The following is a 27,917-nucleotide window of genomic DNA, read 5'->3' on the forward strand; positions in this document are numbered from 1 at the left end:
TGCTCGCTTTTTTGCTTGCTTTTATGATTCAGGGCTTCACCTTCCCCACGGCATTGCAGGCTTTCTGCTCTCCTCTCCCCAGACTACCACGAAGCGGGTTTAAATTGGTTATTCCCCCTTCTTTCAGACAGCCTCATAGCCCGGTGTCGTATGGGAAATTCGGCAGGTGAAGTTCGCTGTCTCTGAGGGTCCGACCTAAACATTAAAGTCTTTTGTGAAGGGCCTTTTTTCTTTTGTGAGGTCCTGGGGGAATAGGCCACTAGAGTGTAATGTCATTAAATTGTTGCTAATTATGCCCGGCATCATTCAAGTCTGTTACTTTTTATGTTGTTATTTCTCACAATGCAAAATCTCCTCTTGGTTCTGTAAGCAAATTGCAAATTAAAGTGACTTACTTGCTGAGGATTGGATTGGGCCTTAGTGTATTTAATAAGGATTGGTCAGGTTTTTGGGAGGAACTCTTAATTTTGGGCTTCCAAGACTATGTAACCTATGTAGTAGGAAGATTGGTTGAACTTAACCACAGCTAACCCATAAGGAATCTTTGTTTCCTTAACTCTATTCATTAAGTTGTGACTAGAAGCTTGGCTTCTCAAAGAACGATGTACATTTTTTTTTTTTTTTTAGATTTTATTTATTTATTTGAGAGAGGAGAGAGAGCACAAGCAGGGGGAGCAGCAGCAGAGGGAGAAGCAGGCTCCCCGCTGAGCAAGGAGCCGGATGCCAGACTCCATCCCAGGACTCCGGGATCATGACTTGAGCCACCCAGGCATCCCATGATGTACATTTTTGAGTAGTGGCCTATAGAAATGGATTCCTCCTCTCAGCAGTGTGTTGGTTTGAAGAACCATTTGGTTACGTCATATTTTAACTGTTTTGATGGGCAACTAGATCTAATTTTGAGGTATATATTTCTAGCACCTCTAAAAGTACTTAGGGGTTATTCCCCGCCCCCCCACCCCCAAGGATAAGTGTGCTAAACATTCCTAATCTTCTGAATTATCATGCTGGATAAAAAGGGTGAGACCCTTAGCAAATGGTTAGATAAACAGAGAAGGTTTAACCTTGAGGTTAAAATAATAAAGAGACATCTATGCTTTCAAGTCATGGACAGGCTGTATAGAGAGGGCTGAGTATCTTTTAATCACCTTTTCTTAGAGTGCTGAAATAGTTACAAATTACTGTCTAGGGGCACCTGGCTGGCTCAGTCAGTGGAGCAGGCAACTCTTCATCTCGGGGTTGTGAGTTCGAACCTGATGTTGGTTGTAGAGATTACTTAAAAACAAAACCTTTGTGGGGCACCTGGGCGGGTCAGTCGTTGGGCGTCTGCCTTCGGCTCAGGTCCTGATCCCAGGGTCCTGGGATTGAACCCCACATTGGGCTCTCTGCTCCGCAGGAAGCCTGCTTCTCCCTCTCCCACTCCCCCTGCTTGTGTTCCCTCTCTCGCTGTGTCTCTCTCTATCAAATAAATAAATAAAATCTTAAAAAAAATAAAATAAAACCTTTGAAAACAAAAACAAATTACTGTCTAGAGTGAGCCAGGAGTGGAGTGCTGTTGTGGAAAATACAGCAATTGACTTAAAACACCTTGCAGATAGGGAAATCCAATGGAAACAGTGCTGCTTTTGTTTAGGAGGTGCTGTGACCTGATGTCCCAATTACATAATGATCCATAAACTAGAGATACGGTTTTCATTTCTGATTAAAACAAGGTAAGGTGATCATTTATTTTTCAGGATTTCACTAGAATATTGTTTGGAGAAAATATGGAAGTTCTGCGCCCACAGCTTGTAAGAATTGGTGGACGAATTTACAGAAAAAATCCCGTCCAAGAACAGACTTACCAACATGAAGAAGATGATGAAGACTTCTATCAAGGTAATCCTAGTTGCTCTTTGGTCAGATACCAGTACAATGTTCTCTCGCATTATGGAAGCATTGCTTTGTTTTGTTTCATAGTGTTTCTGTGTGAGCACTGAAATTTGAGATGTTTGGCCTCTATCTAGCTCCATTTGTGTTGATGTCTAAGGGGACTGGTGATTTTCAGTTTGATGAGGCATTCTCATTTGTACTTCCTAAATCATGTTTCATCTTTGTGCAGAGGCTTAAATGTAACAAGGGGTAATTTTAGTAAACAATGTTAACCATGAATATTCTGTGACAAAATTAAGTTCCTTTATCTGTAAAGTTGTGAAATAATATATATAAATTGTTGAAATAAAGGAAATATATATTTTGTCCAGTGCCCCAAAATATTAACTGTTAATACTGTTAATGTTGTTATTTGTCTCTTCTTTGCACTCATATGGGCAGTTCCAAATATACAACTGACATAACTTTATTATTACATAGGGATAATTTTAAGAAGTAAGCTAAACAGTGGGGATGGATTATGAATATTTTCAAGCCAATTAACTTGGGCTTGGGTTTAATGCATAAATAGGGCCTTTCAGGTTCTCTGCTTCCTTTTCCTTTTGGTTTATAAGTTCTTCCATCGGGGCGCCTGGGTGGCTCAGATGGTTGAGCGTCTGCCTTCGGCTCAGGTCATGATCCCAGGGTCCTGGGATCGAGTCCCGCATCGGGCTCCCTGCTCCTTGGGAGCCTGCTTCTCCCTCTGCCTCTCTCTCTCTCTCTCTGTCTCTCATGAATAAATAAATAAAATCTTAAAAAAAAAAAAAGCGTTATAAGTTCTTCCATCATGCCCTAAGCCTTGGGTTTTGTCTTCCTTCTGGTTTTCCCCATTGTTTCCCTTCAGCCTTGGGGACTTGACCTTCTTTACTTGACCCTCCTGTCTCTTCGCCTGGTGGAATGGAGTAAGTTCTCCTGCTACCATTCCTGTCTCATTCACTGAAGTAATTTGGTGTCTTAATACTAAAAACTGCTTACTTGCACACTGTAAGAGGATGTTATGTGAATTACATCTTTATAAAAAAATAGAAAACAATTTTTATTGTGTCTTAGCGTTTTGGGAGAAAACAGTTAAATAGTGGTATGTATATACTATCTTTCCAAGGTTCTTTTTTTTATTTTTAAGATTTTATTTATTTATTTGACAGAGACACAGCGAGAGAGGGAACACAAGCAGGGGGAGTGGGAGAGGGAGAAGCAGGCTTCCCGCTGAGCAGGGAGCCCGATGCGGGGCTCGAACCCAGGACCCTGGGATCATGACCTGAGCTGAAGGCAGACACCTAACGACTGAGCCCTAGTCATGTGTTTTTTAATTTTCTTCTAAGAGCAGGTTGGAAGGACTGTCAGAGCAGTGTTCTGCAATATAAAGTGTTGGGCTGTAAGACTGTTGTCCACAGAGCAGCAGCTGTGAGGAGGTGTTATGGTTTCTCTGCAGGCTTTGTGGAATGTGCAGAGGAGCCCTGTGATGCCTACGAGGTGGTGCAGACCCAGCAAGGTTTCCGGTGTACCGTGAAGGCCCCCAGTTTGCTCTACAAGTGAGTGAGGCCCCCCCACCCCCCAGCTTCATGGGACACACTTCCAGGAAACTCAGCAGGAAGCTGACTCTTTTCCATACTTACTGCAGTGCTTAATTACTAATGACAAAACAATTTAGTGTTTTATGTCCTAGAATTTCTAAAGACTGATTATGGATCAATTTCACCATTCCAAATGTATCACCAAGTCCTGTTGATTTTGCCTCTTAAATATCTGTTGAATCTACCATTGGTCTTATTCTTTACTGAAAGACCAGCACCCTGCTGCATCTTCTGTGGATTACTTCATATAGCCTCCTTACTAGGCTGTCCACATTGATTATTGTTCTCCTCCCAATCAGTTCTTCACATTGAGGGTGGGATGATCTTTCTAAAAGGCAAATGTGATTACTACCTCTGCTTAAATCTGTCAACATCCTTCCATTGAAGATGGAATTCTGTTCCATTGGAATGATGGAATCTTGAATGTGACTTAGGCAGCCCTGTATTTTTCAGTCACAACTCATACCACTCTTTTTCTGGTTTTGCACTTAAGCCTAGCTAGTTTTCTTCAGTTCCTGAAGTGTGCTTTGTTCCTTCCTGCCATAGAGCTTTGGCATATGCTGTTTCCTTTGCCTTATAATCTCTCTTCCTTACCTAGTTATATTCTTCTTCCTTAGAGAGCCTTGCTTTGACACCATCATCCCTTCCAACCACACTGACTACCATATGTTTTCATAACATCCTCTACCTTTCCTTTGTAGAATTTTTCAGCCATGTATTTACACTTATTTGCGTACTATTGGATGTCTTCTTCACAAGATGGGAGACTTCTGGAAGGCAGGAATGTGTTCCATTAATCTCCAATGTTTGTCAAAGACTGGTATGCTTTCTTCAAGGTTGTCATTATGAATTTGCTTGGAAACTTTTTGCTCACTTCAGTCGGTGCTTGCTTGCTTGCCCACATTCTGTCTCACCACTAACATGGTTAGCTTATCGTCTGCCTTCGGCTCAGGTCATGATCTCCAGGTCCTGGGGTCAGGCCCCAAGTCTTCCTCTCCCTCTGCCTCTCCCCCGATCATGCTCTCTTTCTGTATCTCTCTGTCTCAAATGAATAATAAAATCTTTAAAAAAAAAAAACAAACATAGTCAGCTTATGTGATTAACTGGCTTCTTTTAGGTTTACACCTCTGAAGATAGGCTGGTCTAGGAATTGTGTAAATTGTTTTTCTGTGTTGTACAAGGTTAATTAAGTGTTCAAGCTCCTCTATGAAAGGAGATCTGCAAATATGAAATCATATACCTTTAAGCTCCATGAAGCAAATCATTTTATTTTCACCAATCTTGAAAATATTCTGAAACACCTATTAAGGATGAAATTCTTTTCTTGGAATGTGGCCAGATGGGAAACCAAATGCTAAATCTGACAGCTCATTTTCCTTTAAGGTTCCAGTGACATTTTCTTCCAAGAAACAAGATTTTAGGAAGTCATGGTTCTGTTTCCTGATGAAATCTGTGTAACCATTTTCCTTAATGTGTATATTTGCCACCACTAAGGTGTGTAAAAATTCCTTAGATGTCTGATTCCAACTTGATGATCTTCTGAATTCTATATATTTTAAGTATTCATTGTATTCTAGATGACTTGCATGTTAGATTAGGTATTGGTTCTGTTCAATTGTAATTAATAGACAGTATTTACTAGGAAGATTTCTTTCTTTCTTTTTTTTTTTTGAAGATTTTATTTATGTATTTGACAGAGAGAGACAGCGAGAGAGGGAACACAAGCAGGGGGAGTGGGAGAGGGAGAAGCAGGCTTCCTGCAGAGCAGGGAGCTGGATGTGGGGCTTGATCCCAGGACCCTGGGATCATGACCTGAGCCGAAGGCAGACGCTTAACGACTGAGCCCCCCAGGTGCCCCAGGAAGATTTCTTTCTTATTAATCATTTCCGTAGGTTCATTTGGATCAAGGAAGAAATTACTTGAGCAAACTAATTTATGATAATATCCTAATGGTTGTAACACCTATCCGTGGACTAGATGTAATATATTAGTTCTCGACATCAGGTGCACATTAGAATCACCTGGGGAGCTTTTAAAACTCCCTATACTTGGGTGCACCCCAGACCAATTAAATCAGAATCTCTGGGAGCTGGACTGAGGCATCATTAGTTTTTGAAGCCCCCCAGGTGATTCAAGTGGGTAGCCAAGATTGAGAACTACTCGATCTGGTAGGAATTTCTACTTATATGTTTAATAAAGGAGTCACCTTTTCATGGTGTGTCTCTTATTATTGTAGTGAATTTTTTAGACTCCCCATGTAAACCTCTTTTGAATCTGGCTATGCTCTAAATTGGAAGGATGCCATTATGGGCTTAATGAAGATGGTATGGACTGTACTGAGCTACGTGCCAGTCACTGGAAAGCCCTTTTATATATGATCACGTTTAATCCTCACAACTTTATTATACTTAGGTATTATTCACTCCATTTTTGAAAGTGAAGAAATAGGTTTAGAGTGGTTAGATGACTTGCCCAAGACTTGAGTCTAAAACTTCTTTAACTTCAACCACTTCCTTTTTAAAATGCCTAGACTGGGGGCGCCTGGGTGGCTCAGTTGGTTGAGTGACTGCCTTCGGCTCAGGTCATGATCCTGGAGTCCCGGGATCGAGTCCCACATCGGGCTCCCTGCTCAGCAGGGAGTCTGCTTCTCCCTCTGACCCTCCCCCCTCTCATGTGCTCTCTCTCTCTCTCATTCTCTCTCTCAAATAAATAAAATCTTTAAAAAAAAAAAATGCCTAGACTGTTAATAACACATTGAGCCAGCTACTTTTGTTTGTGTGTGTTTTTAAAGATCTTATTTTTAAGTAATTTCTACACTCCAGCGTGGGGCTTGAGTTCACAACCCCCAGATCAAGAGTTGCATGCTCTACGGACTGAGCCAGCGTGGCACTCCAAGCCAGCTGCTTTTTGTAAGAGGCTTCTCTATTAGCCACATGCTAACCAACAGTAGCCTGAGTGAAAGTAGCCCTTATTGATAAGGCCTGGAAAGACAAAAGCCTGACAAAGTGGGTGCCAACAGAGTACAACACAGAGAAAAACTACAGGGAAATTGTGGCATTTCAGTCCTCTTCTAAACATCTTGTTTTCTGTTTTTTTTTTTTTTTTTTTTTTAACCTGGCTTACTACAGTAGATCTTAATGGAAATAATTGGGCTGGTTATTCCAGGTAAAAACAAATACACAGTTTTAGACCTAGTCACCCATATTCTTGGGCACTGTAATTGAAATCATAGAAGCCGAAATACTGTTGATGATGGGGAAGTTTTTTCTCTTTATAATCCTGTCTTTGAGTCTTTAGTGCTTTCTAGACTCTGAAACTTTTCTCCTGGGATCCAGTAGTCTCATTTACTTTAACACATGTTATTACTGTGGGTTCCGGAGGATAACCTTGGATTGTCAGAATTATTTATTCCAGGAGGCCCAGGCAATTAATGTAAAGGAGTCACTAGATGGTTGAAGCAGAGTAGATGAAACGGAGTAGGGAGTGATAGGGATTGTGATAAGCTCATGTTCCATTTTTAGGGACGAGAGTAAGCTCCAGCCCATTATTGCCATGGGTTGTCAGATCTTCTAATTTTTCCAAAGAACCTGGAAATCTATATTTTTAGGTGAAATTTCCCAATTTTTAGGTGAAATCTCCTGAACAAAACATGTATGTGCTAAATTCAGCTTGAGGGTTACTTGTTTTCTCTTTTTGCTTTTGAAGCTATTCTGGATAATCTCTCCTAAATGTTGGATTCGTCTCTTTGCTAAGCTTTTTACCCTTATTTTATTAATCAAGGATAATTCTTTTACAATGAACTCCTAATATAGTTAATTTGCTCTCTAAAGGACAACGTTTTCCCCAAACTGTAGACCCACTGGTTGCTAGAAGTGCCTTTTGAGACAATGCCAGCTTTCTTTTCAATGAACTGCAGACCCATGTTTTGAATCTAATATTGAAGAGCAAACAGGTGTTGGGCATGGCATGGTTATTTCTGTTTATTCATTAAATTGACTGTAGGGCGTCATTTTGCCCATGAGTGCAATGCAGCACATTCTACAAAGCTATACAACTTGTAATTTCTCTACAAATATTAAGCCTTACTGAAGCACTTTTCTGTAAGGGAGTATCTGTGGCCACATATGATTTAAACATGATGGAATTCTTTATTCTGGTACATTTGACTTAATGTCCTTCCATTAATTAATTTTTCTTTATATTATAGGCATATAGTTGGCAAAAGAGGGGACACTAGGAAGAAACTAGAAGTGGAAACCAAAACATCTATTAGCATTCCTAAGCCTGGACAAGAAGGAGAAATTGGTGAGACTTGGTATATATAAGTTATATTTGCAATCACTTTTGCATGAGTATGGACTAGTGTGACCCAATGGAGGTATTTAGTGACTGTATTCTTTTTCTTTTTTTTTTTTTTTAGTGTCCCTGGGTAGGATTGAATAGTGACTGTATTCTTTGTGGGGTTCTGCAGCAGTTGGCCTTTTTATGATATATCAGTATCAGTCTCCCAAATGAAGAAAGATGTAGTTATACAACCTTATCTTGACTGAGTATCTGGGCCTTCACTTTTTTACTTCACTGTGTACTGATGTTATAAAGCTACCAGATTTTGTTGTGTATTAGGAGAATAATTTCATGCTTTACCAGCTTGAAATGGAGTTTGTGAATTGTTTCAAGTTAGAATTAGAGAAAACCAGTGAGGTCAGCAGATTTGCAATAAAGTTCAGCCCTTTCCAGAAGGGTTCTCTTGCTTTTACCTTGCTTTGTAGACTGGGAAGGATATTATAAAAGTAACAATTAAAATAACCTGAATCAAGTAACTGCTCAAGCGAGGAAAAATAGTTCAGTATAAATCAAGTCAGAAAGGATCTGTACCAAGCATCATTGTGAACCCAGGGCACAGGCTTGTGTTGTAAGATGGCTTTGAGTGAAGGGCACTGTAGGGACAAAATTTAACAACAACAACAAAAAAACTCATTCTAAAACGATAGGACTCTTTCAAAGTCAAGTAAGTGCAGCAGCCTCCAATAATACATTTTTTATAAACACCCATAGGTTTTATTAAGTTTTAGGGGAAAAAAATTCCTAGTGTTCTTCTCATTTTGTGCTCTGTAAGAACAGTCATCATGACAGATACGATGCAGGTGAGTGTAGAGCAGTACTGCCCAAAAGGACTTTCTGTGATGATGGGAATGTTCTCTACCTCCACTGTCCAGTGCGGGAGTCACTAGCACGTGTGATCATGAGTACTGGAAATGTGGCTAGTGTGACTGGGGAACTGAACTTTTAATCCCGTTTCTTTCTAATTCATTTAACTTTTCATTTAACTGGTTGCATGTGGACTCCTGTGTTGGGCAGCAAATGCTAGAGTTTTCCCCAGCCCTTTGGTAGCATCAGCAGACACTAATATGAGAACTTTAATGACATTTTTGAAGGAATTTCAATAAAATATTCAGCTCTTTAGAATTACAGATAGAAAAACCCAGGTCTTTCCTTAAGTTTTAAAGTTCAAGCTACGGGGCACTTGGGTGGCTTAGTCAGTTAAGCGTCTGCCTTTGGCTCAGGTCATGATCTCAGGGTCCTGGGATTGAGTCCCATGTCGGGCTTCCAGCTCAGTGGAGAGTCTGCTTCTCCCTCTCCCTCTGCTTCTGCTCTCTGTCTCTGTCTCTCTCTCAAATGAATAAATAAAATCTTTAAAAAAAAATAAAGTTCAAGCTACAAATATTGAATTTTATAATTGCAGTAAAGTTTATTTCATTATCTAGTTTTTTCCTGATTATAAATTAATACATGCTTTCAAAAAAAACAAAAGCTTACAGAAATTATATGTGAAGTATAAAGGGAAGTCTTGTAATATGAACTGCAGACATGATCACTATTAACAGTTGAATATACTCCTCATTTTTTCTATCCATATAGTAACTATAATAATTTTTATTTTATTTATTTTTAATTTTTTTTTTTTAAGATTTTATTTATTTGATCGAGAGAGGGAACACAAGCAGGTGCGAGTGGGAGAGGGAGAAGCAGGCTTCCTGCGGAGCAGGGAGCCCGATGCGGGGCTTGATCCCAGGACCCTGGGATCACAACCCGAGCTGAAGGCAGACACCCAACGACTGAGCCACCCAGGCGCCCCTATAATAATTTTTATTGCAGTAAAAATGATAATATGCTATAAATGTGGAGATCTTAGCCATTTTAAGATGCCAGAGTCATTCCAAAACATATTCAGAAAAAGGTAGGTGGGTTGTAAAGATTCCATTTTGACTTAGAAAGTACAAATATTTCAGTGTGAAACCCAGTGTGTCATATCGTTAAAAGTAAGAATTCAGTGGAACTAATTTAATTGAAAAACAAGAGGATAAATGGGCCTATTGGTCTTGTAGGGAAGTAAAGTACAGCAAAATCAAATTTATTGGTTAGAGTGAATTGAGTTGTAATGTGAGACTAAGACAGGTTGTGGTATTTGCTGTCATTTATTCATTTTCTTTTGCTTCTCCCAAGTTAGAGCTACTAAAGAAGGAAATGATGTAGTAGGCTTTAATTTGTCCTCTCAACAAGGATCTGGTCATCTAGTCTGTTTTGAAGTCTCAGGTAATGGGATATTGGAAGGTGCTTTCAAAATGATATTGTTATTATAGTTAGAGAATTGGTTTTTAAAAGTTTAATGTCAATGCCTTTAATTCTCTTTTTCCTATCTGTCCCTTGTTACAGTCCCTAGACCACTTGCCATGCAAATTCTGGTCTTCTCAGATATTAGTGTTTGTAGAATATTTCTAACCTCATTGTATTTGCTCTTTAGTCATTAATTGATTAACTTTGAATCTTTTCTGGAAATCAGGGTGAGCACCTTTCAGTGAGGGCCCTTTTCAGTTCACTGTGTTACAGAGATGAAACCACCTTCTTAATGAAAAAGAATAGATTAAGCATTTTGTACCAGACTTTTACAGAAATAAAACATAAAACATGAGTTTTTTTTTTTAAAGATTTTATTTATTTATTTAATTGGCAGAGAGAGAGAGAGAGATAACGAGAGAGGGAACACAAGCAGGGGGAGTGGGAGAGGGAGAAGCAGGCCTCCCGCCGAGCAGGGAGCCCGATGTGGGGCTCGATCCCAGGACCCTGGAATCATGACCTGAGCCTAAGGCAGTCGCTTAACCGACTGGGCCACCCAGGTGCACCTGTATTTTTTTTTTTTTTCTAAACAGTAGGATGGGGAGACGAACAAGGCAAGTTAAACTTGAGGTTTTTTTTTTTTTTAAGATTTTATTTATTTGACAGAGAGAGACACAGCAAGAGAGGGAACACAAGCAGGGGGAGTGGGAGAGGGAGAAGCAGGCTTCCTGCTGAGTAGGGAGCCCAATGCGGGGCTCGATCCCAGGACCCTGGGATCACGACCTGAGCCGAAGGCAGACACTTAACGACTGAGCCACCCAGGTGCCCCAAACATGAGTTTTAAGCTTCCTTCCCATCTGCTCCTTTTCCATTTAGTTTTTCACCAAATTTTTGGTCTTTGGCAGAGATAATTTTTACTTTCCTTTAATTTTGTCCCAGTTTGCCTTCAAACCCTCCTTTATCAGCATTTCTCTAGCACAGTATTTGAGTACCTGTTATGGATACTTCCCTTCACTGAGCATTGAGTCTTTTGGATTCTCTGAGTATTCTGTCTGATAATATAAATGATGCCATTAGAGAATACCATATGTCTACTTACATTTTTCAGCTATCACTTTTATCAATTTTTGACTTAGGCAAATGATTCTCAGGCTTTCTGTTAATCCATTCATTCAGAATCTACTTCTTTTCCTAGAAATGTCTGTCTTGTTTCCTTGTAGTAAAATGGGTGTGATACTTTCATTCTTATTGAGGAATAGAAAGGTTGTTCTTACAGAAAATTTCACGTGCTTTAATGGAGAGTATTAGGATAAATAAATAGAATTATTTAATCTCTGTAGTTGCGTGGAAGGACATACTTTGTGGTCTTTAAAGCACAGAGCCGATTTTGCTACTATTACAGTTAATACTTCAGTATTTTATATCATATTCATAAGTCTGTCTTTCACAGTTTTAATAAATGGTCTGTTGAAATGCCAATTTTGTTCGTTGTTCATATCTTTTGCACCTTTCCTTAGTTGCTGTTTTGAACCAAGCCCTGTCAGTTCTACGACCTAGAGGTTTAATCTCTGCTTACATTGAAATTGTGTAATCCCTAAATGATTTTGTTTCTTTGCAGACAGTGGGCTATGCTTTGTGCCGTCCCCCCTTTCATTTATACATAAAGGCATAGCCCAGATCAGAGAAGGCCAAATTAATGCCAAAACATGGACATTTGGTATCCACCCATATAATGTATAGATAAGCATTTTACTTTAATTTTCTGTTTTCATACATATAGGATTATATATATTGTAGTAGACTCGCCTTTGGTTTTTCACTGTAGTCAATCTCTAATGCTGCCACAGTCGTCGTCTTTTTTTGAAGAGTTTATTTATTTATTTGACAGACAGAGATAGCGAGAGCAGGAACACAAGCAGGGGGAGTGGGAGGGGTAGAAGCAGGGCTCCCGCCAAGCAGGGAGCCTGATGCGGGGCTCGATCCCAGGACTCTGGGATCATGACCTGAGCTGAAGGCAGACGCTTAACGACTGAGCCACCCAGGCGTCCTGCCACAGTCTTCTTTTAAATTGAGGTAAGAAGAACCATGAGAGACGATGGACTCTGAAAAACAAACTGGGGGTTCTAGAGGGGAGGGGGTTGGGAGGATGGGTTAGCCTGGTGATGGGTATTGAGGAGGGCACGTTCTGCATGGAGCACTGGGTGTTATGCACAAACCATGAATCATGGAACACTATATCTAAAACTAATGATGTAATGTATGGGGATTAACATAACAATAAAAAAATTAAAAAAAAAATAAATTGAGGTAAAATTGACATGACAGAAAGTTCCATTTATTGCTCTTAACTTTTTATTGTTGCTTGAATTTCTATGTGATGTAGTGTTCATACTTTTTTGTGTGTAGTTAATATATACACAACATAAAGTTTACCATTTTGACAATTTTTTCTTTATGTGAACTCTACACCTAATGTGAGGCTCAAACTCCAGATCAAGAGTGACATGCTCTACTGACTGAGCCAGCCTGGGACCTCCCATTTGGACCATTTTAAAGTGTTGAATTGAGTGGCATTTAGTACATTTACAGTGTTGTGTAATCATCACCACTATCTAGTTTCAGAACATTTTTATCCTCCCAAAAGGGAGGATACCTCATACCTATTAAGCAGTCACTTCCCAGTCCCATTCCTCCGTACCTCCAGTCCTTGCCTACCACTAATCTGCTTTCTGTCTCTCTGCATTTGCCTGTTCTGGCTACTTTCTTAAATGGAAGCATATAGTGGCATTTTCTATCTGGTGTCTTCCACTGAATGTGATGTTTTCAAGATTCATTGATATTTTTGCATGTATCTGTACTTCATTCTCTTTTTGGGGGGGCTGAATACTATTCCATTGTATGGAGATGGGACGTTTTGTTTATCCATTTATCCGTTGGACACCTGCGTTGTTTCCACCTTTTCGTATTGCGACTAGAGCTGCTCTGAACCTTCGTATACGAGTTTTTTTTTGGACACTTGGGTTTTGTTTTTTAAAAAAATTTCTTCAGGATTTTTCTTGTATTTCATATTATTATTATTATTATTATTTTTAAAGATTGTATTTGTTTATTTGACAGAGAGACAGACACAGCGAGAGAGGAACACAAGCAGGGGGAGTGGGAGAGGGAGAAGCAGGCTCCCCGCCGAGCAGGGAGCCTGATGCGGGGCTCAATCCCAGGACCCTGGGATCATGACCTGAGCCGAAGGCAGACGCTTAATGACTGAGCCACCCAGGCGCCCTATTTCATATTATTTTTTAAAATCTATTCTTTTTTTTTTCTTTGAAGTAAACTCTACCCCTAATGTGGGGCTCAAACTCATGACCCCCAAATCAAGAGTGTGATCTGACTGACTGAGCCACCAGGCGCCCCTTGAATACCTGCTTTTACTTCTTTTTTTTTTTTTTTTTTTTTGACAGAGAGAGATAGAGAGAGCAGCAACACAAGCAGGGGGAGTGGGAGAGGGAGAAGCAGGCTTCCTGCTGAGCAGGGAGCCCGATGTGGGACTTGATCCCAGGACCTTGGGATCATGACCGGAGCCGAAGGCAGACGCTTAAAGACTGAGCCACCCAGGTGCCCTGCTTTTACTTATTTTGGATTTCTATCTAGGAGTGGAATTGCAGATGGTAGTTCTCGTTGTAACTTTTTACATATGGTAGTTCTCTTTGTAACTTTTTAAGGAACAGCCATACTTTTCCATAGCTGCTGCACCATTTTACATTCCCACCTGCAAGGTATGAGGGTTTGCTATGAAGCTATATAGCTTTTTTTAACTCATTTTTCTACTTCATGAGGTAGTCTTTCTTTTTTTTTTTAAGATTGATTGATTATTTATTTGACAGAGAGGGAGGGAGAGAGAGTGCGCACGCACAAACAGGGGGAGCAGCAGAGGGAGAGGAAGAGAGAATCTTAAGCAGGCTCCATGCCCAGCACGAGCCCGACAAGCGGGGCTCGATCTCACAATCCTGAGATCTGAGCGTAAATCTAGGGTTGGACGATTAACTGACTAAGCCACCCAGGCACCCCAAGGATATTCTGTTTTTAAACCTCATTCTGCTTAGATTGAATTCATTAGTAATTTTCTTACCCTTGGTACTGTCCCTTGTTCAGACATTATGTACTCATTCAGGACTGTTCGAGCTCTGCAGAAATGATAGTATTAAGGCCATTTACCTTACAAACACTGGATGGTTGTGTTAAACATCCCTCCCCCCCCCTTTTTTTTTTTGCTTGCAGTAATCACTGGCCAGCATCGAAGTGGTGTAATTTCAGCTCGAACTCGGATTGATGTTCTTTTGCTCACTTTTAGAAGAAAGCAACCCTTCACTCACTTCCTTGCCTTTTTCCTCAATGAAGCTGAGGTTCAGGAGCGATTCCTGAAGTTCCAGGAGGAAGTACTGGAGAAGTGCTCCATGGTAAGCAACAAACAAAACAAAACAAAAAGTTAAAAAGTAAAGAAAAAGTACAAAAATGGTGGTTCATAATTCAAACAGTAGAAAGATATACATTTCTTCTCCCACCAAAAAAGGTAACCATTTCTGATGCTTTCTTATGATTCTGAACTGAAAAAAGAAGTATAGACATATTGGCACATAAGCCTCTATATATTGTTGAAATATTCTTTAAAAATTTTAAGACATAAAAGTATTATTCTAATATACATACTGTTCTGCACCTTGTGGGTGGCAATGTTAATGAAAATCCATTATCTGTAGATCTTCTGCCCTGGATGGTAATGGCTTATTTGGGATTAGTAACTAGAAGAAATTTGCACATAGAATTGTCATTCTTATGTAACAGTGAAATGCTTGTGACCAGGATTACAGCAGATAATCTAGATTAGAAAATAAGTTTTTTTTGGTTTGTTTTTTAAAGATTTATTTATTTGAGAGAGAGAGAGAGAGAGAGCATGAGCATGGGGGGGGCAGAGGGAGAGGGAGAAGCAGACTCTGTTGAGCAGGGAGCCCGATGTGGGGCTCGATCCCAGGAGCCTGAGATCATATCCTAAGCTGAAGTCAGATGCCTAACCAACTGAGCCACCCAGGAACCCCTTAGAAAACAAGTTTGAAAACTCCTTTTGGATATAATTTTGGGCGATTTAAAGAAACATTGATTTAAAAAAATTTATGAACATAATATATGGTTTTTTGTTTTTTTCTTCTTTTAATATATGTGTTTTATAGAAAGTTTAGAAAATAAAGAAAAGATGAATAAAAAGTCACCCATAATCTCACCACTGAGAGATAATATTGTGGCACATGCACAGATATTTAAAAAAATAGAATTTGGCTTATATATGCTTTTATATCCTGCTTTCTTTGAAATTTTGCATTATTCCATGATCATTGTTTTGTCATTGAACAAAAATCTTTCCTTTTACTTTGGAGACAGGAAGGAAGTTATAGCAGTCATGACTAAAATAACATAATCTTATTTCAATTAACAGTTCAGATAACTTGATTTTTAATGACTGCTTAGTATTCTATTATATGGATATATAAGGATGTGGTTTGAAGTGGTAGGGTTTGGAGCCAATAGCCAAGAAAGTACTCTTTTTTTTTTTTTTAAGATTTTATTTATTGATTTGAGAGAGAGAGAGAGAGAGAGAGAGAGAGAATGAGAGACAGAGAGCATGAGAGGGAGGAGGGTCAGAGGGAGAAGCAGACTCCCTGCTGAGCAGGGAGCTCGATGCGGGACTTGATCGCGGGACTCCAGGATCATGATCTGAGCTGAAGGCAGTCGCTTAACCAGCTGAGCCACCCAGGAGCCCCCCAAGAAAGTATTCTTGAGACATCTTGGGTGCAAAAGGGTGGTTTTATTACAGCATGGGGACAGGACCCATGGGCAGAAAGAGCTGTACCAGGGTCATGAGGAGTGGCTGATTATATACTTTCAAGTTGGGAGGGGGTTAGGGATAGCGTAAGTCTCTTAAGGAATTTTGGGAGCAAGGTTTCCAGGACCTCAAGGGCTAGCTGTTATTAGGAAAAGGCCATTTATTACTGTCTAGTAAAACCCTAGTCATGAGACCCTTCAGAAGTATGGGTTGTATGCTTGGGGGATGATTGCTAACATATATCTTGGAGGATAGAGATAAAGGAAGTTTCTAAAGGAATTTTATGTGTTAAAGTAGACTTACAGGATTCTGGGGGGTTGGGATAATGTTAAGCTAAGATTGCCTTTTGCCCTTAGCAAAGTATCAAATCAAGGTAGCTGAGTTCCTAAAGGAATGTCACTCTGCCTGTTTGAAGGATTTATCAATGGGCTGTAAGTAGTAAGGAAATTTAATTTTTCTTTTGTCTTTGTTTCCCACGTCATAGGATAATAATTTATTTTATCTTTTTAAATTATTTGTTTTTCATTATTATAAATAATGATGTTATGACTCTTCTTCTGCATACATTTTTCTGTACTAGTCTAATTAGTTTCTTAGTAAATTCCTGAAAATGGAAAAAGAGTATGTGTGTGTGAGTTGAGGGTTTTGACATATATTCCAAATTACCTTCAGGAAATGTAATAACACTTAACATGTCAAACTGTAGTTTTCTTTTGGTTCCTTTTCCCACCCTTGCCATTATTGGTGTTATTATTCTTTTAAGGTTTTGTGTTTTTGTAATCCAGTTGACAAAAAATATTAGCTCATTGCTTGATTGTTCATTTATTTGATTATTGGTGAGATAAGACTTTTTCATATATTTAATTCTTGTTTCTTCATGTCTTGGTGCATTTTTCTCTGAAAGTGTTCATTTTTTTATTTGTAAGAGCTTCATGTATATTAAGAGGATCAGTATTACTTCATAATTTACATTTAACTTTTTAGTTTCTTTGGAATGTATTTTGATATATAACAAGAGGTAAGGTTGTAACTTTTTTTAGCCCCTATTTAGTTAACCAGTTATCTGCAGAAGAATTAAAGAATCTTTTATTTTACCTTAAAAATTATCATGCACTAAAATGGACTTTTTGGGGATGTGTTTAGATTTTTCTTTTAATGTTTTATTTTTAAGTGATCTCTACACCCAGTGTGGGGCTCGAACTCATAACCTTGAGATCAAGAGTTGCATGGTATACCAACTGAGCCAGCCAGGTGCCACATGGGATGTGTATAGATTTTTGTAACCAACTACTACAGTCAGGATATAGAACAGTTTGACTACCCCACAAAACTCCCTCATGCTACCCTTTACAGTAACCTCTTCCCTACCCCAAACCCTGGCAATCACTGATCTCTTTTGGTCACTACAGTTTGGTCTTTCTGAGGATGTCCTATAAATGGAATCATGTAGTATGTAATCTTTTGAAACTGGCTTCTTTCATTCAGCATCATGCCTTTGAGATTCAGCCAAGCTGTTGTGTATATCAGTAGTGTGTTCCTTTTGGTTGCTGAGTAGTATCACTGTTTGGATGCACCTCAGTTTGCTTGGGCATCCACCCAGTGGAGGACATTTGGGTTCTTTCCAGTTTGGGGCAATTATGAATGAAATTGCTGTAAACATTTAAGTATAGGTTTTTATGTGAACATAGTTTTCCCTTCTTTAAAGTAAATACCCAGGGGGTGCCTGGGTGGCTCAGCTAGTTAAGTGTCTGCCTTCGGCTCAGGTCATGATCCCAGGGTCCTGGGATCGAGCCCCGCATCGGGCTACCTGCTCGGTGGTGAGCCTGCTTCTCCCTCTCCCTCTGCCTGCAGCTCTTCATTTTTATGCATATGGATGTCCGTCCATGCTGTGTTTTCCCAATCATGTAATGAAGAGAGGAATAAAAGCATATGGAATGAAATAGAACAGTGGTTAATATCTTTGGTTCTTGAAACAGATGAACCTGGGTGTGATTGTGGGTTCCTCAATCTGTGTAGACTTGGGCAAGTGAACCTCTCTAGATCTTTTTTTCTTTTTTTTTTTTAAGTATGGTGGAGCCTAACATGGGGCTTGAACTCACAACCCTGAGATCAAGACCTGAGCTGAGATCAAGAGTCGGACACTTAACCAGCTGAGCCACCCAGGTGCCCCTCAAGCTGGGTCTTATATGTTAGAATATAGTGAAATATAGATACACAGATATAGAAGTATTAGAATCCAAGTACTTGTGTGGAACCAGGAATGAGAATTGATAAAACTGATTATTTAAGAAGGAGACTACAGCATGGCCTAAGGTATAGAGAAGTTGAATCATTGTGTTATACACCTGAGACTAATGTAACATTGTGTCAACTCTACTCAAAACAACTTTTTTAAAAGGAGGCTACAAAGGTGAGTAGGTTCAGACTGGAAAATATGGGTAGACAGCATAGAATTATATAACCTATTTTTAAGTGATTAACTTGGCATTTATGTGCTTGAACAAAGACACATAATAAGTCAAATACTATATATGTATATATATATGTAATTACTATATATATAAAATTAGGAAGCCATCAGAATATTTTTTTTTCTTTTTTTTTTTTTTTTTTTAAAGATTTTTTTTTTTATTTCTTTATTTGAGAGAGAGAGAATGAGAGAGAAAGCACATGAGAGGGGGGAGGGTCAGAGGGAGAAGCAGACTCCCCGCCGAGCAGGGAGCCCGATGCGGGACTCGATCCAGGGACTCCAGGATCATGACCTGAGCCGAAGGCAGTCGCTTAACCAACTGAGCCACCCAGGCGCCCTATGTTTAACTTCTTTTAGCTGAACTTTTCATAGCCTTTCTGACTTTTATGTTTTTTTTTTTTTTTTGGCAGAGAGGGAGAGAACACAAGCAGGGGAAGCAGAGGTAGAGGGAGAAGCAGGCTCCCTGCTCAGCAGGGAGCCCAGTGCAGGGCTCGATCCCAGGACTCTGGGATCATGACCTGAGCTGAAGGCAGACACTTAACTGTCTGAGCCACCTGGGTGCCCTCCCATGACTTTTATGTTACTGACATACTTGAAGAATACAGTCCCTTCCAACGTTCTTTTAAAAACAGAGCATTCTTTTTTGCATTTGTCTTATATTTCTTTGTGGTTAGCTTGATGTTATACTTTCTCAATCAGAGTATTGCATAGATGATATTGTGTCCTTATGAGAATATCACATCTGGGGCATAAAATGTTCATCTGTTTTTCCTAAGTGTTGTTACATTCAGTCAAGGTGTTGCCTGATTTCTCCTAAGTATAATAATTATTTTATATTTCTCTTGCAACTAATAAACATTCTGCAGGGAGATATTCTAAGATCATGCAGATATCCTGCTCGTCATCAGCATTTCCCTCAGACGTAGCAGCCATTGATGATTCTTACTTGATCCAGTCTTTACCATGATGGTTGCAAAATGGTCATTTTCCGACTCTAGCACTTGCTCTACATTTGGTATTCAGCTTTCCACATTCTCATGTAAGCAGGAGACCTTACTTCTCCCTTTCCTTTTTTGGGGACCACAGAGAGAAAGGGGGGGAAGGGCAGAGGGATTGGGAGAGAAGAGAATCCTAAGCAGGCTCCAACTTGGGGCTTGATCTCGCAACCCTGAGATCATGACCTGAGCCGAAGTCAAGAGTTGGATGCTTAACTGACTGAGCCACCCAGGTACCCCTTTCCCTTTACTTTTATTTATTATTGGTATGGTTTAATTAATTTAAATTTTTTCGAAGTGCTTATAATTTACTATTGTGCTCAATTATTTTGCTGCTTAAATTATCTCACTTTTGGTTAAGGGTCCTGTCAAACCTTTTCTGGGGAGGTGTCTTCCTTGGCCTGTGTGTGCGCCAAGCCCTATATATGGCTGTTTTGAGGGCCTTAATTTCTCTACGAATTCACTCTGGCTTCCTTTTGGAGCCTTAGCTGTTCTGTTGTATTTCTCTGCCCATAGTCTCTTGCCCCCACATACATATAAGTCTGCTTTCCCCTGCAGCTCTCTTGCTTCATGGGCAAGAACTCACCTTACTTACGGTGGCCTCCAACCTGGTATCCAGACTATGCCACTGTTCCCAGCAGCGCTCCAAGTCAGGCAAGACAGAAACCAGTTCCTTCAGCAGCCTCCTAATAAGCCAGAACACTGTAAGCTACTTTCACTCTTCCTTCAGCCCTCCTGAAGAAGTGGAAATTGAGTGGCTTCCTCCTGACCTGTTGTGCTGCTTTGGGGAAGGGGCAGGCAACAGATGGAGAGAAAACTTGAAAACCATTTTGAGCAGCTTCTCTTGGTTAAGGTTAGGCATTTGCTTGGTTGTTAACAGCTTCTTAACTAGTTTCTAGAGTTCTCCCAAAGCTACTTTGGTCTGAATGTTGTTGTTTATTTGGTATTTCTATGGGGGAATGAGGGCCTTGATTTTATTAGTCAGCCATTTTGCTGATGTTGCTCCAGGTTTGGATAATTTTCAGGCATTATTGTTTATTTTTCTCTTCTCCTGGAATCTAATTACACATATATTAGACCCGTTGATAACTGGTGCACAGGGTGCTAAAGTTCTGTTCATTTTGCTTCCATACTTTTTTTTTTTCTGTCTGCTTTAGTTTGGATAGTTTCTGTAGTTATGTCTTTAAGTTCACTGATTCTTTTTTTTTTAAGTTGCTAATCTGTTGTTAATCCCATTCAGTGGAATTTTCATTTTTGCTCCTATTTTTTAATCTCTCAAAGTTCTATTTATTTCTTTTTTTACATCACCCTTTTGTCTCCTTAGTATCTCCATGTTTTCCTTAAAATGTTGAGCAAATTTATAATAGCTCTTTTAAGCTAAGTGTCTGCTAATTTCACTAGTGTGATAGCATTCTAGATCTATTTCTGTAGTTTGATTTTTTACCTACTTATGGGTCACATTTTTCTGTGTCTTGCATGTATGGTAATTTTTCATTGGATGCTGAACATTGTGAATTTACTTCATTGAGAGCAAATTTTTTTTCTCCTTAGAGAGTTTTAAAATTTGTTCTGGAAGACAGTTATTTGTGGATCAGCATAATCATTCCAAAGCTTGTTTTTAAGCCCCTTAAGGACAGATGTAGAGTATTTTTTTCTGTAGGTAAAATTTAGCTTCACTACTAAGGTGTATCCTTTCTGGTATCTCTGTTCATTGCTCTGTATTCAAGAATGGTCTCTCCACTCTGGCTGGTGAGAACTTGAGCGTTTACCTCCTGTTTGAGCTTTGAGTATTGTTTGGCTAACAGTGTCTGTTAGTTGTTCTTATCTGGTTTGTGTATTTCACCTTCTACATGTGTAGATTGTTGTTCAGCCAAAATCTCAGAGAGACCTTATGCAGATTTCTTGAGCCCTTCCCCCCCTTTTTTTACTTAGCTTCCTCCTCTTTAGTGCTTGACCCTGCAGATTTTATTTGCCTTGGCGTTCATTCCTGAATTCCACTTTTTGTCACCTAAACTCTCTGGGATCACTGGGCTCTGGGTTCCCTACTCTGTGCCACCATCTGGAAATTGTCTCCATTCAGAAAGCCAGGATGGGGCTCGGTTTGCTTTTTCCTCCTAACTTAAGGATCACTGTTCAGGACCATCTGTTTATCTAATGTCTGGAAACATTTGTTTTATATATCTTATCTAGTTTTCTAGTTATTGATAGCAGGAGGACAACTGCTATAGGAGCTAATTTTCCATGGGCAAAAGGAGATATTCTCATATATTTTTAAATTGAGCTATAATTTATATAACATAAAATTCCCATTTTTAAAGTGTATAGTGATAATTTAGTATATTCACTACATTGTACAACCATTGCTCCTATCTAATTCTAGAATATTTCCACTGCCCCCAAAAGTAAACCCCATACCCACTAAGCTGTCATTCCCCATTGCCCCCTTTCCTCAACCCCTGACAACCACTCATTTACTTTCACAATGGGTTTGCCTGTTTTGAATATTTCATGTAAATGGAATCATATTATATGTAGTCTTTTGTCCTTGACATCTTTCACTTACATTGTTTTCAAGGTTTATCCAGGGTTTATCATGTAACACTACTTCACTTCTTTCTATGGCTGAATAATATTCCATTGTATGGATATACCACATTTTGTTTACACATTCATCACTTGATGAACGTTTGGGTTGTTTCCACTTTTGGGCCGTTATGAACAATGCTTCTTATAATTTGTAATATTGTAAATAAGGCTAGGTTTACCACTATTTTTATTCACTTATTCAACATTGAGAGATATGTAAAATAGCAAGTAATTGTTGAGCTCTTGCATTGTGCTAGACAGTGGGCTGACTGCTTCTTGTGTTTATTTTGTTTAATCTTCAGTCCATCCCTATGTGGTAAGTATTAATATTCCATTTTCCTGATGAAGAAATGGAAATTTAGGGAGGGTAACTTGCCCAAGGTACTATAGTTAGTGGGTGCGACTGTGCTAGGTAGAGTAGATGATACAACTTTGTGTATGACCTAGTAACTGCTCTAATTCATACAATCTAATATAACAAATATATGAAGTTAGTCGTGGTAGTCACTGGGAAATTATTTGAACGGAAAAGAATCCTGTTGAAATTGAAGATTTGGGGGTATGCCTGGCTGGTTCAGTTGTTGGTGGAATGTGCAACTCTTGATCTCAGGATCATGAGTTCAAGTCCCATGTTGGGCATAGAGATTACTTAAAAAATGTATATATTAAAAAAAAAAAGAAATTGAAGATATTTTGATGGTTGCTTGTCTGTTAACCAATTTCACCTGTCTTTCAGCAAGTGGTTTTTTTTTTAAGGTTTTATTTTATTTTTTAAATAATTTATTTATTTGATAAAGAGAGAGCATAAGCAGTGGGAGCGTCAGGCAGAGGGAGAGGGAGAAGCAGGCTCTCCGCTGAGCAGGGAGCCCGATACGGGGCTCGATCCCAGGACCCTGGGATCATGACCTGAGCCAAAGGCAGATGCTTAACGACTGAGCCACCCAGGTGCCCCTAAGATTTTATTTTTAAGTAATCTCTGCACTCAACATGGGACTCAAACCTACAACCCTGAGATGAAGAGTTGCATGCTCTATTGACTAAGCCAACCAGGCACCCCCAGCAGGTGTTTCATTGGGACCTGCCTTTACTAAAATTGGGTAGTAATTTGCACAGTATTTGAAGATTTAAAAAAAGAACAGCAAAGCCTTCCCTGTTGTGCTTGGGTTTTTCAACTCCAAATCTTATCTTATTCCCTAATTGTTAAAAAGAAGATATCATATGGATCAGATACCATCTAAGAAGGACTTTTGTTCATTAGGGATGTCCATCTTTAGTCCTGAGTCAAGACTGAAGGAAGTGAGACTCTTCATCTTCTTAAAACTAATATTATTAAATTGTTAAATATTAAATAATATTATTTTTAAAGATTTTATTTTATTTTTTAAGTAGGCTCCATGCCCAACGTGGGGATCGAACTCATGACCCTGAGATTAAGAATTACATGCTCCATCATTTGAGCCAGCCAGATGCCCCTCTCTCCCCCACATAAATAATATTATTTTTAAAAGATGTATAGCCTATGTCAAACATATCAAGCTCTTTAGGGACCTCTGGGATGAAAGGTACTATTGAAATATGAATTTGTTAGTTTACATTTGTACCCTACCCTATTATATTAGTTTTCTGTTGCTGCATTGTAAATTACCTCGATCTTGATAACTTAAAACAATATCCATTTATCATCTCACAGTACTAGTAGTTCTGTAGATTAGAAGACTTGGTGGGCTCAGTTGGGTTCCTTGCTTAGGGTCTCACAGACTGAGATGAAAGTGTTGGCCAAAATGGTCTTTTATCTGTAGGCCCTGGGGAAGAGTCTGCTTCTAAGTTCATTCAGATTATTGGCAGAATTCAGTTCCTTGTGGCTGTAGGCCTGAAGTCCCCATTTCCTTGACATGTATCCCCTCTAGCTTCTATTAAATTCCTTTTGTGCTTCAAGTCTCTGACTTCTGCCATCAGCCAGAGAAAACTGCTTTTTTAAAGAGCTCATATGTATAGATCAGGCTCATTTGTGATAATCTCCCTATCTTAAGGGCAACTGTGCCATGTAACATAGTATAATTATAGCAGTGATGTCTCATTACATTCACAGGTTCTACCCCCTGTTACAATTTGTAATATTGTAAAGGTGAAGAGATTATATGAGGGTGAGGATCATTGAAGGTTATTTTTAGAATTCTGCCTACCACAGATATTTAGAAGATTTTATTTGTTTATTTGAGAGAGAGAGAGCAGGGGGCTGGGGGCAGAGAGAGAGGGGAGAGAGAACCCAAGCAGATTCCATGCTGAGCATGGAGCCCAACGCAGGGCTCCATCCCACCACCCGAGATCACAATCTGAGCCAAAACCAAGAGTTGGATGCTTAACTGACTGTGCCACTGAAGTGCCCCTTAATTTTCATTTTTTTAAAAAGATTTATTTATTAGAGAGTGCCCACACACATGCAGACGGGGGAGGGGCATAGGGAGAGGGAGAAGGAGAATCCCAAGCAATCTCCCTGCTGAGGGTAGAGCCTGACCCAGGGCTCCATCTCACAACCCTGAGATGATCTGAGCCCAAATCAAGAGTCAGATGCTTAGGGGCTCAGTCGGTTGAGTGTCTGCCTTTGCCTTAGGTCATGATCCCAGGGCTCTGGGATCGAACCCCGCATTGGGCTCTCTGCTCAGTGGGGAGTCTGCTTCTCTCTCTCTCTCTCTCTCTCTGCCCCTTCCCTAGCTCGTGCTCTCTCTCTCTCTCATGGGCTTTCTCTGTCTCTCAAATAAATAAATAAAATCTTAAAAAAAAAAAAAAAGTGGGACACTTAACTGAGCCACACACGCACCCCCCTTAATTTTCATTTTCATTTATTTATTTTTAAAGATTTTATTTATTTGAGAGAGTGTGTGTGTGAGAGAGAGAGAGAGAGCGAGCACGAATGGGGTGAGGGGCAGAGGGAGAAGCAGACTCTCTGCTGAGCGGGGAGCCTGATGACGCAGGGCTCGATCCCGGGACTCTAGGATCATGACCTAAGCCGAAGGCAAACGCTTAACCGTCTAACCACCCAGGCGCCCCTAATTTTCATTTTTAAACATTGTTGTGAAGGTCACATTTTTGATACAGCAGATGACCTTCCTACCCCCAGGTCACATCCTATCTTTCTCTCACCCGTCCTTGAACTTTTCTTTTATTCCTTTAAAATAGTTGGCCTCTTTTCTCTCTTTATTTGGTAGCATGCTTGTCCTTGACCTCACCCTTGACTCTCCAAGGAAATTGTGAATTTACCTTTTAGAAGAGCGTTTTCTGAAATCACCTTCCTTTGTGCTGATCAGTTTTATCAGAAATGTTATTTCACTCCAGACATTATCACTATCATCCCTGTGCTTCAGCTCTCTAAGCCTGAGTATTTAATGTAGGATTTAGCTGCTCACAGACATTGGCAAGGTATTTTTCATCTTTGTGATCTGCAGATAGACTAACTGCACCTTATTTTTTCACTTTCCTCTCTTACATTAAGATCCAAAGATGTCTCACTGCCTGTGAGTTCAAGAAGTATATTAAAACCCTGTATATCTCTTAGTCATTCTATAGCTGGTAATGCTGCTATAATTCCATTTTATCTCACAGCAGGGTCCAGTAGAAAGCACATCAGTAATGAAAAACAGTAATTCAAAACTGTGTTTGGAGCATTCTGAGGGCTTATAGCAACAGGGGATTGCTCAGGCTGCCTGGAGAACCTGAATAGGTTATAGCTCCAGAAACTACATAATTCTGCTCACATTGTAGTGGGCAGAAATGACTAATGGATCTGGGTTTCCGCTACCCCCCAGTTGGGATTATTTTTCCATTTAGTATTATTCACTGAAGAAGAAAATTTATATGTAAAACCTTTGGTGTATAATTTAGGATATATAAGGGGAGTTGTGGGATTCGTAATTATGTTATGAACTATTTTAGGATGGAGATGGAATAGTTGTCTTTGGTTGTAAGAAAAGTCGTAAATTCCTGAGTCCTGCTGTTGGTTAGGAAAGTAAGAAATGTTTACAAGATTCATATATTGCACCATTTGGATGGAGACCATTGTTATTAACAAATGTTTATGTTTTATTCATTCATTCACTATTTATTAAATGTCTGCCATTTGCCAGGCTATGTATTATGTACAAACAATGGACTCTACTCTTGCAGATATCATATAGTGTTCTTATGAATACAGTTACAGCACTGTGAGATTAGAGGTGCCATTGGAGGCTACTGCAGTGGGTACTCACAGGAGAGGTTCTCCAGTGGCTGGAAAGGGCTTAAATAAGGGAGGTGACACTTGAGTAGAGTCTTAATGGAAGAACAAAAGCTTGTGCCAAGTTTGCAAGTGGGGGATGAGCATTCTATATGGGGGAGATCGCCCTTGCAAGGTATGGCAGTGTTCTAGTCTGCTGTGTTCAGGGAAGAGTGAGGAGGTTAAGATTGGAGGCTAGAGAGGGTAATGTAGGGAAGAGAGTGGCAAGGTGAATGGAATCCAGGTGGTAAAAGGTCTTGTATAGGTTATGGATTTTGGGTGTATCTTATAGTCAAGAACTAGTAAAGAATTTAAGTACAGACTCGTGTGGTTAACTTAGCATTGTGGAAAAATAATTCTGAAGGCAGCGTGGAGAATGGATTGAGAGTTAAGGAGTGGGGTACCAGAGGCAGATACCAGTTAGAGACTATTTAGATAGAGTCTGTTGAAAATAAAGACTAGGGATGCCTGGGTGGCTTGGCCGGTTAAGTGGCTGCCTTCAGCTCAGGTCATGATCCCAGCATCCTGGGATTGAGCTCCTCATCGGGTTCCCTGCTCAGTGGGGAGCCTGCTTCTCCCTCCCCCTGCTCTTGTGCTCTCTCTTGCTCTCTCTCTCTCTCAAATAAATAAAATCTTAAAAAAAAAAAAAAAGAAAGACTAGATCTGTGGTGTATTCAGGAGGGGCTGTACTCCAGAAATATTTCAGAGGTCTTCTCTAAGGTGGGGATAATAATAGTACTCATCTTTACTGTTGATACAAAGAGTAAGTGTGTTGATAAATTAAGGTGTTTAAGCTCTGTGCAGAGCATGGCACATAGCTCGTACCGTGTATGTGCTAGCTCTTTGTGTAGGAACACCACAGATTACAGTATGGGGGATGAGGGAAGGCATGGCACCCAGAAGAAGTTAAGGGTCTGGCTTGAGGTGGTGTACTGTTAACCCATTACTAATGATCGAGTGATCAGTGTCTATCTGTGGGAATAAATGTAGGTTGATAGATGGATTGTTAATTAGTGCTTACAACTAAACTTACAGAGGAATAGTTAAGCTTTTAGAAAATAGGTTTAACTCTTCCTTGTTGTCATCAAAGATAAGAGGAACGCATCCTTTAGTGAAGGGGAGATGCTCTTTGCTCCTTTTTCATGGGTACGGATATTTAGACAGTGCATTTTTTTCCGGTCAGTGTAAAATTTGATGTTTGAATATTTGTCCTTTGTTTTTAAGAACTTCCACTTCGCTGTAATTATGTCTGTATAGAATTTATAAGCCAGAAGAATCCAAACTCTGTTTTCTGAAGCTTATTCAACTTAAGATATTTTATTAATAACATATAGAGACTCGAAGTCAGCTTTTGTGAACATTCTTTTTTTTTTTTTTTTTTTTTTTTTAAAGATTTTATTTATTTATTTGACAGAGAGAGACACAGTGAGAGAGGGAACACAAGCAGGGGGAGTGGGAGAGGGAGAAGCAGACTCCCCGCCAAGCAGGGAGCCCGATGTGGGGCTCGATCCCAGGACCCTGGGATCATGACCTGAGCCGAAGGCAGACGCTTAACGACTGAGCCACCCAGGCGCCCCTTTTGTGAACATTCTTAAGGAATAATAGAAATGACTCAGCAGAGCCTAATTTAGCTCTTGATGGAGCT

At 39.7% G+C, this 27,917-nt stretch overlaps 1 protein-coding gene across 7 annotated transcripts in view; it reads left to right on the top strand.

Annotated features, from left to right (window-relative positions):
• The window catches only part of ASCC1 (activating signal cointegrator 1 complex subunit 1), a 103,975-nt gene that overhangs the window by 490 nt on the left and 75,568 nt on the right, over positions 1-27,917 (top strand). For 5 of the 7 annotated variants that reach the window (XM_078077618.1, XM_036083901.2, XM_036083900.2 and 2 more), the window contains exons 2-5: positions 1,737-1,878; positions 3,344-3,443; positions 7,693-7,790; positions 14,376-14,554. In XM_078077618.1, the coding sequence (XP_077933744.1) occupies positions 1,767-1,878; positions 3,344-3,443; positions 7,693-7,790; positions 14,376-14,554 (489 nt within the window). In that variant the 5' untranslated portion in view covers positions 1,737-1,766. Of the gene's footprint in view, positions 1-9; positions 167-720; positions 905-1,736; positions 1,879-3,343; positions 3,444-7,692; positions 7,791-14,375; positions 14,555-27,917 lie in introns of those variants that run through there. The other 2 variants (XM_078077616.1, XM_078077617.1) reach the window with 2 other exon arrangements.

Source organism: Halichoerus grypus, chromosome 7, assembly GCF_964656455.1.
Source record: "Halichoerus grypus chromosome 7, mHalGry1.hap1.1, whole genome shotgun sequence".
NCBI classification, from domain to species: Eukaryota; Metazoa; Chordata; class Mammalia; order Carnivora; family Phocidae; genus Halichoerus; species Halichoerus grypus.